Here is a 14,220-nt window from a genome sequence, read left to right on the forward strand (position 1 = left end):
ATAATAATGTCGGTATTTGTTAAGCGCTTCCTATGTGCCGAGCACTGTTCTAAGCGCCGGGGTAGATACGGGGTCATCAGATTGTCCCACGTGAGGCTCACAGTCTTCATCCCCATTTAACAGATGAGGTCACTGAGGCCCAGAGAAGTGAAGGGACTCGCCCCCAGTCCCACAGTCTGACAAGTGGCAGCGCTGGGATTCGAACCCACGACCTTTGACTCCCGAGCCCGGGCTCTTATCCCTGAGCCAGGCTGCTCCTCTAAGAGCCGTGATGGTATTTGTTAAGCGCTTACTCGGTGCCAGGCAATGGGGTAGAGAGAAGCAGCATGGCCTAGAGGATCGACTACGGGCCTGGGAGTCGGCAGGTCCTGGGTTCTCATTCCACCCTGCCAGCTTCAGGGGTCAGGGGTTCGAATCCCCCCCTCTGCCCCTTGTCAGCTGGGTGACTGGGGGCAAGTCACTTCCCTTCTCTGGGCCTCAGTGACCTCATCTGGAAAATGGGGATGAAAACTGAGCCCCACGTGGGACCACCGGATGACCCCGGATCTCCCCCAGCGCTTAGAACAGTGCTCTGCACATAGTAAGTGCTTAACAAATACCGACATTATTCTTCAATCGTGTTTGTGGAATACGTCAGAATAGTGTCTGCTGTGTGACCTTGGACAAGTCACTTCTCTGGGCCTCAGTGACCTCATCTGGAAAATGGGGATGAAGACTGGGAGCCCCGTGTGGAATAGGGACCGTGTCCAACCCGATGACCTTGCATCTCCCCCAGCGCTTAGAACAGTGCCTGGCACATAGTAAGCACTTAACAAATACCATCATAATTATCATTCTTATACGAGGTAAACAGGTGGGACACAGTCCCCGTCCCAAATGGGGCTCACAGTCTTCATCCCCATTTTACAGATGAGGTCACTGAGGCCCAAGCAAGGGAAGTGACTTGGCCAAGGCCACGCAGCAGACAAGTGGCAGAGGCAGGAGTAGAACCCATGACCTTCTGACTCCCAGGCGGGTGCCCTCTCCACCAGGCCAAGAATGTTTTGGCAGAATGGCTCGGTGGATAAAAAATTCACATTCATAGAAGCTATCGGTTTGTTTTTCTGGTGTTTTTCAACAGGCTGTTTGGGAGGGAGGAACGGCTGGGCTGTAGTACCTTGAGAATAATCAACTTTTAATGGTTTTTAAGAAAATACGGCATCGTGTCCGATCAAAGGGGTCCATCGTGATAATATACTGCTCAATAGGGAATCGGGCTATTCCTACAAAGAATGGGTCCTCGTATTCTTCACAATCATCGACATGGAGAAACATTTGACTAGGCAGTCAGCACCTCACAGTCTGTAGAGAAGTCACCCTACTTCTAATACAGAACTCTCCACATTCAATTCCGACCGCTGACTCTAACGGCACCAACGATTAGGAGCTAAAAGTTTTCCCTCTTCCGATTTAATGACGTAGGATGTGATTCAGATCTTTCATTACGCCCTTTCCTCCGATGATGCCCTAGGGTTCGGCTGCTGGGTGTCTTGTTTCAGGGGCGACTGGGTTTTTGAGGAAGTCTGGCCCCCCGACTACTCTCGCTCAATCAGTCTCGCCCGACCAGGTGGGTCTCCTTCGGTCTGTCGATCCGATAGAGCAACTCGGCAGGTAGGAAGTAGCCAAGGTACTGTGCCGTGTCCGGGGTGGTGTCGTAGTGGTAGTGCCCGCCTTCGCCGTGGTGACTGAAGCAATGGGTGTGCTCCACCCGCAGATCAAAGCCCTAGGAAGACAAGGCAATCCCCACTTAGAAATCAGGAGGCTAACCGCTCTAAAGCTGCTCTTCTCTCAATTTGGAAATGCTGTAAAATAACAGATTTCTTCACGAGATATACAAGTCTGGGATTAGATGAGAAAACTCAGTGACGCCTGCTAACCAAGAAAGCCCTAATAGGACCGTGAACTAAAACAACAGATAACCTACTTCACGCATTTTCCCTCCCCCCCGGCCTTCTACTCCCGGCTCGTCGCTGCCACTGAGTTCACTCCAGAAATGCCACCGGCGTCCCCTGCCCTGGCTCAGCGGGAGCGGAAAACTCCCGGAAACCCCGGAGCTGGGACAGTGAAGTACCCAATTCCAGGCATAAGAATCAATCAATCGTATTTATCGAGTGATAACTGTGGCAAGAGCACTATTACTCAACACTTGGGAGAGTATAACGGAGTCCGTAGACACGAATCCTTCCCTCGATGAATTTACAGTCTTTGATTCCTGTGTGGGGCTGGGAGGACGAAGGAGGTGAATCCCAGGGCGTGTGTGCAACTGGGATGAGGGGGCCTCAGTCGGGGACTTGGAAAATCTGGTGTCTGCAAGGGACTCGGGGGGTGGAATGACCCGGAGGCCCGTGTGTGGACGGAGGAAGAAAGGAAGTCTCCGGGTATGAGTTTGAGACAACAAAGAGCCTGAGCCCACGACATAGACACCCTGGTGGGGCCTAGAGGAAGGGGAAGACAAGCCCCGGGATGAATCACGCATGTGATTGAGGCCACTGAAGCCCCGCAAGCCTGGGGCCTGGAAGACCTGTACCCTGTCAGGACTCAAGAGCAAGTCACTTAACTTCTCTGTGCCTCAGTTGCCTCATCTGTCAGATGGCGATCAAAACCGTGAGCCCCACGTGGCACAACCTGATCACCTTGTATCACCCAGCGCTTAGAACAGTGCTTTGCACATAGCAAGCGCTTAACGAATACCACAATTTATTTTTATTCAAGAGAAGGAAGGCCACACAATCGAGGCCGAGGGGCAGTCGAGATGGGAAAACCCCAGAAAATGCCAGGGGCTGGGAAGTCCTTAGGGCACCGTGACTGTGTTGGGAAGATCGAGTCCTGGCACACCCAGAGAGTACACAATGTGGATAATGAAAAGTTTTAACTCTGGGCTCAAAATAGTATGGAGAGTGGCAGTGCACCCTTCTTCAAGCCTTTCATCACGCTCTTCTGACGGTCTTTTATAAAGCACTACCCATTTTGAAGTGGATATGTCTTCTGGGAATTAGATTCACTATCAGATCACTTACCTTGTCACTTAATAGTTGCCCAACAAGAGCCCAGGAGAATGTGTCTCTGGGACTTCAAGCTGCGAGGCCCAGAGCCCATGTTAAGTCTTGTGGGCACTGAGCCCCTCATCTTCCTTCTCAGTTATTTTAAAATGACCCCTACCGTTATCAAAAATCTACACCTAAGTTTAAAATAGGAGAATCGCTAGGTCTCAAAAACAGATAAACTCACCGGGTCACGAGAAACAAATACTGTTTGACAAATCAATGGAGCTTTCACTTCGAAAAACTTCAGCCAGTTATTCACGTCTTCATCACTGTTCAGGGGACAGGAAGAAAATTCTGGAGGCTACAATGAAAAGTTACAGAATAAACAAGCTAACATTCAAAAAAAATTCTCGAATTCACAGTTCTTTTGAGCTCGAGTTCGTCTTTCTAATAGGTAGAGCTTTAGGAAAAAAGGAAGCTATTTGGGGGCACAGTCAAGTGGTTTTCACTGTTAAAAAGATCTTTAAATTCAAAAATATTCTTAGATTGTGAGCCCCCAGAGGGACAGGAAACATCTAATTCCCAACTGGACATTCTTTCCTAGGGCTTAGTACAGTGCTCTGCACACAGTAACTGCTTAATAAACACTACTAGTATTAATATACTCGTCTGCATGTTCTCAAGGGTTTCAGACTAAACTAAAACCCAAAATGCTTGGGGGCATTTCCCTTACCCCATCTAGGAACGGTTACACCCCAAGAGGTTCAGGAATTCAAAAAAAAACCCCACTGGGTCTGTGATCTTACAGCTCCCTTCCCCTTGAGTCTCTTCCAACGACCACTGCCAAAAGATACTTCCCCTGTGTCTCAGTGGAAACATCTCTTGGGACATTGAGTTGCTTGTTTTTGCCGTTCGGATGCCTTTAGACATAAAAGTTCTAAAACCATAACTTATTCCAATAGAGCATTTGTTCATGAAGGTACGGAGACGAGTATTCCAAGCTAACAAGAATGGATGTGAGGACAACTGGCCTTTTCCTAACATGGCAAAAGCTTCCCGGCTGTTCCCACAATAACAGGACTCATCAGAGAGAAAAGGTTCTGGAAAGTGTCAGAGTAGTCCTTTAAATCCAGACTGTGACTAAGGAAACTACAGCGGAAGAGACTCCTCCAACAGAAAAGATTTCCAAAATAGGATCAAAATAGCAAACACGAGAGCCCGTACCAATTTTCTCCGCCCTCATCATCATCAGTGGTATTTACTGAGCACTTACGCTATGCAGAGCACTGTACTAAGCACTTGGGAGAGTACAACAGAGTTGGCCGGCATCTTCCCCGCCCACAAGGAGCCTATATGTTTATGCCCTTATTTATTTTGACCATTTTATTTCTAAAGATGTTGATGTGTGGGCAGGGAAGATGGGACATCTTTATTTCATTCTTAAGTGCTTGAGTGCAGGGCCCCACACCCTGTGGGCACTCAATAAATTCTACCACTTCTTCCACTTACCATGATGTGAACCTTTGCCTTCCCCTTCTGAATCACAAAAGTGCCTCCCATCCCGACAGGTTTATCGCCATAATGTTTTCCAAGAGTTTCTCTCATACAAGTCACAAAGTTATGCTTTCCGGTTCTTCCTCTGGCCTTCACTTCAATGACCTGTAGAAAGCAAACCCTCGCTGAAGAGTGACCGAAGAAAATGACCACTGTGCAGTTTAATTAATCGATCAATCGTATTCACTGAGTGCTTACTATGTGCATGGCACTGTACTGAGCGCTTGGGAGAGTACAATGCAGCGAGATAACAGAGTTGGTGGACACGTTCCCTGCCCACAACGAGCTTGCAAGTCTAGAGGACTGCGGTTTAAGGGAGGGCTGTTCGATACTATGTGACTGCTGTCCCAAAAGGCCTATTCCTTGGCAGTTGGAAAGAGGGATTTCTTCCTTCCACCCTCCCTCTCCATCTGTATCCTAAGGACACGGTAGAGGGCCCGAGAGCTAAAAACATGGGAGTTTTAAGAACGCTGTTTGGAGATCAAACTGAGATCCTCTGGGACACAGAAAATTAGAGTAGGAAAATGAACACTTCCTTTTTTGCAGCGTTAATTGGGAATTGTTTGTGTAAATACTTAGCCACATGATAAAAAAAGTTTGTAAAATATCCACCCTATACATCAGACCAAAGGCACCGGAAACCTCCATTTCTGAACAGAATTGCCACATGAAACATCTAAGTATTTTTAAAAGATGTGTGAATATACGGTTGCCTGCCCCCTGTACTGAAGTCCCAGAGCATCAACGTCAATACACATCATTTCTAATATATCATTTTAAGATGCGTACATAAGCGCCGTAGGGTTGAGGGTGGGCCAGATATCGAACGCCCAAAGGTTCACAGATCGGAGCACAGAGGCGACGCAGAAGGGAGAGCGCGCGCTGGGGAAAGGAAGGTACTTACCTTGCCAGGCTGACCTTGACTGGCATACAGATTCGCCAGCAACCCAAAGTCACAATCCTCATATTTCTCACTGTACTTCTCCAGGAGACACCCCCCGTCTGCTGGGTTAATCTGAGCGATGTAGCTCCCATTCACCGCCCGCCTTTCTTCACTCTCAGCTTGGATAATCGGCATAAACTGGGAAGCAACGTACACGACATCATTACTCATTTCAAAGACTTCATACACAGTCACGGACAATGCTTTAAGGAGCATGTTTGTCAGATTAACCGAAAAGACTGAAGAAATGTAACAGACTATTATTTTGGGGCACCAAAGAAGGATAATTTTGCCCGAAAACTTCCTAATTTTGAATACCGACAGCTTTTTCAAGTCCTTCAAATCCAAGGTCACAGCCTACCCACCAGTCAGGGAACGGCTGGGGGAAAACAAGGAAATCTTGAGCATCATCCCATGCCCATAATCCTAAAATCATGCCTCACTGGAAATTTTAAGATTTACGAAATTAAAATAGGAACATTTCTATTGGCACTTCCAGGGCTGAGGAAATGACACTCTTTAAAAGCGCCCGATTTAAAAGAATAAGTACTGATTTAAAAGTGCCTCAGTTTTAATCTAAATTCTGCAACAGCAACCTTTTACTTTCACACAGGATTCTTTTTAAAACAAAAAAAGTCGATCCACCCACGAATGGGCTTTCCAAGGAAACTTGGTGCACTGCTAATTAGAGGTTTTATCGGTCAACTAATCCTCTGAAAGATGAAAACAGACTAGTAGCTGTAAATCAAGCCAAGAAAAATCATTCCAAGGTAGAACGGGGCCAGCCAGGGCAGGCCGGATCACTTCATATGGTATCTCTGTGACCCAGTCTAGTCCTTACGGAGTCGGGCCTCTGACGCTCTTGACACCTGGAGTTCTTCAGACTAGCAGCCACCCCATCCTGCATAACAGGAAAGCATTTTAATGCTTTGGCACAGCCGTTTGAGGGCTGCTCCGGGCAGCGGGGCGAAAGGAAAGCGCCGACTGGAATGATATCATGAGCTCCCTCCCCACTATGGCATGCCCCTGTGCTTCAATGATCTCCTCTCCTCCCTGGTGCACTTTCAACCTTCCCTTGCCCAGCCAAGCATCGGCATTATTCAGGAGAGCCGGGAAGGGGAGATAAGGAGATAGGGGTCCTGGGCTCCCACCACTTAAAGTCCATGCCTCCTTATTTTTCACAGCCGTTGGACAGTTCCACACTGAGGAAAGTCACCCTCAACCTGCCCCAGAGTCCCAGGTCTGGATCCCATGGACGGCATACAACGGGATGGCAATGGACCATCGTCCGTAGTTCCAAGACAACTGTCAGGCTGCTGGGTGCTGCTGACCTCTGCATTTACTCCAAGCGTTCTAAACGGGGCGGCGCCGGCTCCGAGAATGAACGCTCCGGGCAGCTCCATCTCCCTGGCCACGACATTCATGTCGTAAATCTACGTGAAAGACAAGTGTCCGTTAGTTTTGTATTTCCACCTGTTCCGCTTTCCATTCCCCATTTCCCCAGTCGGTCAATAGTATTCGCCGAGTGCCTTTCTCTGGACAGAGAGCTGAACTAGGGGACTGAGTAAGTAGACCCGATCCCCTTTCTCGAGGAGCTTAGATATCCTAGGCATGTTGGTCTCCTTTCAATAATAAAAGTGGAACCACAATGCATCCATGCAGCGTGTTCACTCCATTATCAGCGTGATCGCTGATCATTAAGGACATTCTCTCTTTCAAACAAGAAAACAAACCATGGAGCGGGTTCACTCCATTATCAGCGTGATCGCTGATCATTAAGGACATTCTTCTCTCTTTCAAACAAAAAAACAAATCTCCGATTAGAAAGGCAAAACAAAAAACACTACCTTTTCTCGGTTCACAAGAGGTATGAGATAAGGCACACCCCCAACATCTGCAATTCTGGGCTTCCCGCAGATTCCTGCAAAGACAAAACCTGTTTTAGAAGCTAAATTATTTAAACCAGGTCTCTTGGGCAACATTAATAATAATAATGATGGTATGTGTTAAGCGCTTACTATGTGCCAAGTACCGTTAGAAGCCCTGAGGTACATACAAGGTAATCAGGTCGTCCCACGTGTGTCTCACAGTCTTAATCCACATTTTACAGTTGAGGTGACTGAGGCACAGAAAAGTGAAGTGACTTGTCCAGCTGACAAGTGGCGGAGCTGGGATTAGAACCCATGACCTCTGACTCCCAAGACTGTGCTCTTTCCACTGAGCCAGGCTGCTTCTCGTCAAACGATCAGTAGTTGATTTTACAAGGGGTGGGTTTGATAAAAGGGGTGAAGGCAAGGAAAGGAAGTTGGGCTTGGAAAGGAGCCCTCACCCTATTCCCAGACACTGCCAACTAGGCCAGAAAACAAGCACTCAAGAACTGCTTCATATGGACAGAGAAGCCACAACTTGAACATGGGTGAACGAGAGGCTCTCTCAGGATGGAGAAGTGGTGGGGAGGAGGGAAGGGGGGCGCTTCGGTTTGAAACAAGGTGCAAATCTGAAAGTGCATGAAACAAACCCAATGGTACATTGAAAATTTTTTCAGTGTGCTAACAAGGTGCTTTACAGTGCTAACGTGGACTAACAAACTGACTTGTGAGTCAGCTAGTGATAAGAAGGTATAAGAAAGGTACTTTTTTTTTGCAGTTAGACACAGAAAGCGAAAGAATTGATAGGTCGGGGCTGTGCCTATACATAGGAAGGTTTAGGCCACTAAAACTACTGTTTCAGGTACAGTGACAACCCTTTAAATGAGGATTAAGGAACAGCCCAGGTGATATCAATTTAGAACAGTGCTCTGCACATCGTAAGTGCTTAGCAAATACCAACATTATTATTATTATTATTATATCAAGGCACTCAGAATCTAGGTTTGACAAGTAAGGCAACAGAAGTCAGAGAATTTACCATGATTTAGTTTAACATTTGCACTTTTCCATACAGTGGTAAAGATCACTTCAACAGATATACCCTGGTGGCAGAATGAAAATACGGTCTAATATGAAGTGGCGGTAAGATTAAGAATCAAATACACAGAGCAAAGGCCGTGTGATCACTAATAGAAGTACTTCAGAAGTAATTTACAGTTGGAACAGTGAGCAGGCAGAGGACAAACACGTTATTTGGTTTGTCCTCGATATGGTTCTAAGGTTTCTGAAGCACTGAACGGACCCAATCCGTGGAAAAAAGTGTTGGGTTTAGGGAAGCTTTGGAGGGTGGGAGCCCTACCAAACCAGTGGATAATTCTGGATTAAGCCCCACGTGTTTGGTTTACCTAAGTGACCATACTCAAAAGTGGAGTTCACCGCTCCAACCGTACATTACAATCTGGAAGAGGATTGAGATTCACTTGAACACCTCCCCTAATTCTGTTGAATTGTACTCTCCTCGGCACTCAGCAGTGCTCTGCACATAGTAAGCGCTCAATAAATACCACTGATTGATTGCACCCGAGGAGACCCAGACATCAACTATCGTACTACCTTTAGCAGGAAAGGTGAACGGATCCTTCGTCAGATCAGGACAGTCAACCACTGAGACTTGGACATCAGCAAAATTAGCTTTTAATCCATTCTGCAGAACTAATTTTAAAAATGAGAGGCAAAACATTTCATTTTACGCAGTAGAAAAATCAGCAAGCTTGTCAAACCCTATATTAATAAGGCACAACACCCCGGATTAGACAGAAAAAATGTAGATGCCACTGATAATCTGCAAAGATGATTTAAAATAACAGTCACTCCTAGTTGGAAATGTGTTTGTTAAATTAGTTCTGCAGGACTAATTTAAAAAATGAGAGGCTAAACATTTCATTTTAAGCAGTAGAAAAATCGGCAAGCTTGTCAAACCCTATATTAATAAGGTACAACACCCCAAACTAAACAGAAAAGATGTAGATGCCACTGATAATCTGCAAAGATGATTTAAAAATAATAGTCATTCCTAGTTGGAAATGTGTTTATCACCTTTTGTTTTTATTTCTTAAGCACTTGCTGTGTGCCAGGCACTGTTCTAAGTGTCGCTATCAACGGGTTGGACACAGTCCACGTCCCACATGGAGCTCACAGTCTTAATCCTCATGTAACTGAGGTAACTGAGGCACAGAGAAGTGAAGTGATTTGCCCATGGTCACACAGCAAAGTGGAAGAGCTGGGATTAGAACTCAGGTCCTTCTGATGCCCAGGCTCGTGCTCTACCCAAAAAGGCCACACCATCATACTCTACAATAAAGCAGGAGAAAAACAAATGCCTATACTCAGTAGAAGTGGAAATCAGAGACACTACTAATCACCAGTAGCGTGGCTCAGTGGAACGAGCCCGGGCTTGGGAGTCCGAGGTCACGGGTTCGAATCCCGGCTCTGCCACTTGTCAGCTGTGTGACTATGGGCAAGTCACTTAACTTCTCTGTGCCTCAGTTACCTCATCTGTAAAATGGGGGGTGAAGACTGTGAGCCTCACGTGGGACAACCTGATTATCCTGTGTCTACCCCAGCGCTTAGAACAGTGCTCTGCACATAGTAAGCACTTAACAAATACCAACATTATTATTATTATTATTACCAGTCTAAATCCTGATTCCCAAGGAAGTTGGGAATCACAAACCTCATATGTCTTTAGCTGCTGAGGCACCCATTGGACACGCTTAATCAAGAAGGGCCCTCTGGGGAAAGATATTTCTTTAGGCTAGGTCCGTGTAATGAAGAATATCAGAGGGTTTTACAGATCAGTTGGGGGTGAACTGCAAACCATTCAGGATTTTTAACATTCTGTTCTACTTTGATGAGAAGATACTGAACTCTACAGAACTTGATCCTGTGAATGCTGACCAAGGTAATAATTTTTAAGGAGGATGTTTTTTATTTCTGAAAATTTTGGTAGTGTTATATCAGAGATGACGGACACACATATTACTAATTTTATTTTCATGTAGGCCGCATTGGGCAGGGATGACATTTAGAATAATTATAATTGGCTATGATACATACTTGTGGAAGGTAAAAAGATGACAATTTCTCTACCTGTCCTTCAAATAAATTCTAGATACACTATCCCATGCGAAGAGTGAGATTTTGTAGAACTAAAGATGAGGCACAGTTCTATAATTAATCAGCTAATTAACTGATCAGTGATCCCTAAACAGCTAATTAATTAACCAGTGCCTAATAGTTAATATTGATGAAGATTATTTAGTTATAAAATAAGGGGCTATTTCAGTCTGACAGTCAACCACTACGCTTGTCTATTGTAAGTAAAGTAAAAGTAAAATTTATGAGATTCCCAGTTCCATCCATTCTTCCCAATACCATCCTACCCTATTAGCACACTCCCCAAGAACCAAGTACAGGCAGTAACGGCTATCCGACCTTCAAATTTTAATTTTACACCAAGGTAAGTACCATTTGTAAGCCCTATAACTGAAAAGAAAAGTTTTCCTGAGAGCTGATTCCACTTATTAGCGGTGGAATGTAGGTAGCTTATTTTGAAGACCGAGAAATGATTCTTTCCACATATTTCAGACCACATGCTGGTCTTTAGCTTAAAGGTGACAATAATTACTTCATCTAAGTTTTTAAACTCTCATAAACAAAATGTTCCTAGGCTTCTCTGTAACACTCTGAGGCCGCGGCAGATGACTTTACTTACCTCCCACAAGTTCCTCGAGACTTGGGACGTGAAAAGCAAATCTTTCAACATTGGCCATTTTCTTTTTTTTTTTTGCGGAGGAGACGAAACCGAGGGAACGGTGCAGAGGGTTTCCAGAGATCACAGTGCACACCAGGGATGAGCAGCTGCTGGTCTGTCAATGAACATTTGAGTTTACTGATTAAAAGAGGGCAAAAGGGCTTACAGAACTCTGCAGCTCTCAGGCATGTGACCGCAGCTTTTCTGTCACTTCTAAACAACCTGTCCTCTGAGTACTGATCCATGCTTCAACGGCATTCAAGGAAAAAACAAATTTCTTTCGTTCATACCCTTGAGTGGAATACAACTCTTTCTAAAAGCTGTTTCAAGGAGTGGTTCCTGAAATTCATTTAGGTCCTGTCATGAAGCAAGAATTCCATAAGCGATGTTCGAAGTGGGTAGTTAACCAACATTATGGACAGAAAAGACTGTTTTTGGAGCATGGTCCAATATTTCTGTAAGGTACTATTATTTTAGTACTGAAAGAAGAATTGAAAGTTAAAGTTAAAACACAAAATTAAAGTCAATACTTTTACCAAAAAAAATCAGACTACTGAATCTAAGGTCTAAGAGAAATGGAGTACTCTACTAATGATTAACTTCTTGATATTCTGCTTTTGTTTTCAATCTCTAGATAGTAAATATAAAAACCCTTCTGGGAGCCTTTAATCTGTTTAAATTAAAATAAATTCTAATTATTAACTTCTTGAAATTCTACATTTGTTTTCAATCTATAGATAATAAGTATAAAGAAGCCCCTTCTGGGAGCCTTTAATCTGTACTAAGTTAAAATACATTCTAAGAGATAAAGCAAATCTCAATTCCTCCTTGAAAAAGCAAGGGTATGAAATAGCCATACCAGAAAATACAAATTATTTAATTCATTTAAGCTTGTCTTGAAATCTAGTATGCAACTGGCAAGCAGCAATCGGGAATGGGGGTTTGAGAAGCAGTGAGGCCTAGTGGAGAGAGCATGGGCCTGCGAATCTGAAGGTCTTGGGTTCTAATCCCAGCTCCACCACGTTGTCTGCTGTGTGACCTTGGACTGGGTGGGTATATTTCAGTATCTTGGTGATCCTGGGAAATAGAGTGTCAAGGATCTGATACTTTCCCCACTGGAATCGGATTGGATCTGGATTATAGAACAAAAATTATAGTGTCTGATTCACCCGTACAGTCTGTCCCCATCTGGGAGAAACAAAAAATGCTTGGGGAAACAACGTGATAATTGCCCTTTTTGAAGACTATCATCAACAGAATTGATCAAACGCCTAATTTGTGCTGAGCACAGTACTAGGCATTGGGGAAATTCAGATTTAAGACTTGACCCTAACTTTTCCTTCCTAACCCACAATCCATTAATATTTCCTCCTTCAGTTTCTGGATATTTTCTTCAGTAAATTTTATATTCTTAGGACCCAATGTGTAACCCTTTACATTAGATTTGAATCAGCAATATGCTCATCGTGAAAGCCACAGAAATACTCTCATTAGAAACATTTTATTTTTGCAGCTACCTGGCTGTTGAAACTTTCCTAGGCTGAAATATCCCTTGTCCAGAGGCCTGTTACACAAATGATACCTTGTCCTATAGACTGTTTGAATATTCGCTCACTGTATATAAGGATTAAATATTTCTGTAACTATTGACTGAGCCCACCACCTTTGATGGTAACTATCCATCATTTATCATCAATATATTCATTCATTCGTATTTATTGAGCACTTACTGGGTGCAGAGCACTGTACTAAGCACTTGGAATGGACAATTCGGCCACAGATAGAGACGATCCCGGCCCAACAACGAGTTCACAGTCTAAAAGGGGGAGACACAGCAAAACAAGTAGTCAGGCATCAATACCATCAAAATAAATGGAATCATAGATATATACACATAAATAATAAAAGAGTAATAAATAATATATACAAATAGACACAAGTGCTGTGGGGAGGGGAAGGGGGTAGAGCAGAGGGAGGGAGTAGGTGGCATGGGGAGGGGAGGATATATCTGTGTTTCTACATTATTTTCATTTACTTCCCACAACACCCCTGTAAAATAGGATTTAAGGATTAGAAGCAGCGTGGCTCAGTGGAAAGAGCCCGAGCTTTGGAGTCAGAGGTCATGGGTTCAAATCCTAACTCCGCCACTTGTCAGCTGTGGGGCTGTGGGCAAGTCACTTCACTTCTCTGGGCCTCAGTTCCCTCACCTGTAAAATGGGGATTAACTGTGAGCCTCACGTGGCCCAACCTGACCCTGTATCTCCCCCAGCGCTTAGAACAGTGCTCTGCACATAGTAAGCGCTTAACAAATACCAACATTATTATTATCCCCAATTTACAGCTGGGGAAACTGAGGCATGGGGAGGTAAAGTGGCTTGCTCAAGGCCACAAAGGGAATGGATGGGAGGGAACTAGAACTCAGGACCTTCGACATCCAGGACCCCAGCTCTGGCATCCAAGTGCTTAGTACAGTGCTCTGCACATAGTAGGCGCTCAATAAATACTATTGAATGAATGAACGATGCCACACTGCCTGTTCTAACGCTACTTTGACCTTTCACTTTTCTGATTTCTGAAAATCACTATCAAGGCCTGCCACCTAGTTATCTTTAGAAACTCCTAAATAATAATAATAACAATGATGGCACTTAAGCAGCAGACAGGTGGTGGGGTTTAGAACCCAGGACCTTGTGACTGCCAGGCCAGGGCTCTAACCACTGGGCCATGCTGCTTCCCCTGGGGGATGGGGGAAGGCTCTGCTACCCCTGAGCATGCTGCTAAGTCCCTCAGTCCTGTCCAGTGCACTTACTGAGGCGCAGGAGGGATCAATGGCGCCGGCTGGGCCACTGTCCGTCCCGCCCCTCAGCCTGCCCCGCCTCCATCGCCCCCCCCAATATGGCTTCCTGTCCCCCAAACGGCCCGTCCTTTCCTCCTCCTCCTTCCCCCAGGTTCGCCAGCTCTCGCGAGAGGACATCGCTTCTCTTGGCTCGAAACGGGGCCAGATCTCGCGAGAGGATA

The 14,220-nt window shown here is 45.1% G+C and overlaps 1 protein-coding gene across 1 annotated transcript; it reads right to left on the bottom strand.

The window, feature by feature from the left end:
• Window positions 1–1,153: 1,153 nt before the first annotated feature.
• C20H11orf54 (chromosome 20 C11orf54 homolog) lies at window positions 1,154–12,972 on the bottom strand. Its single transcript, XM_001513065.4, has 9 exons — window positions 12,933–12,972; window positions 11,164–11,317; window positions 9,003–9,101; window positions 7,368–7,441; window positions 6,852–6,953; window positions 5,482–5,658; window positions 4,533–4,682; window positions 3,268–3,384; window positions 1,154–1,762 (listed from the first exon to the last, which is right to left on the bottom strand). Exons 2-9 carry the CDS (start codon window positions 11,219–11,221, stop codon window positions 1,589–1,591), a joined length of 951 nt encoding a protein of 316 aa, XP_001513115.1. The 5' UTR covers window positions 11,222–11,317; window positions 12,933–12,972; the 3' UTR covers window positions 1,154–1,588.
• Between the last annotated feature and the right edge of the window lie 1,248 nt (window positions 12,973–14,220).

This window comes from Ornithorhynchus anatinus, chromosome 20 (assembly GCF_004115215.2).
Source record: "Ornithorhynchus anatinus isolate Pmale09 chromosome 20, mOrnAna1.pri.v4, whole genome shotgun sequence".
Classification (NCBI taxonomy): Eukaryota; Metazoa; Chordata; class Mammalia; order Monotremata; family Ornithorhynchidae; genus Ornithorhynchus; species Ornithorhynchus anatinus.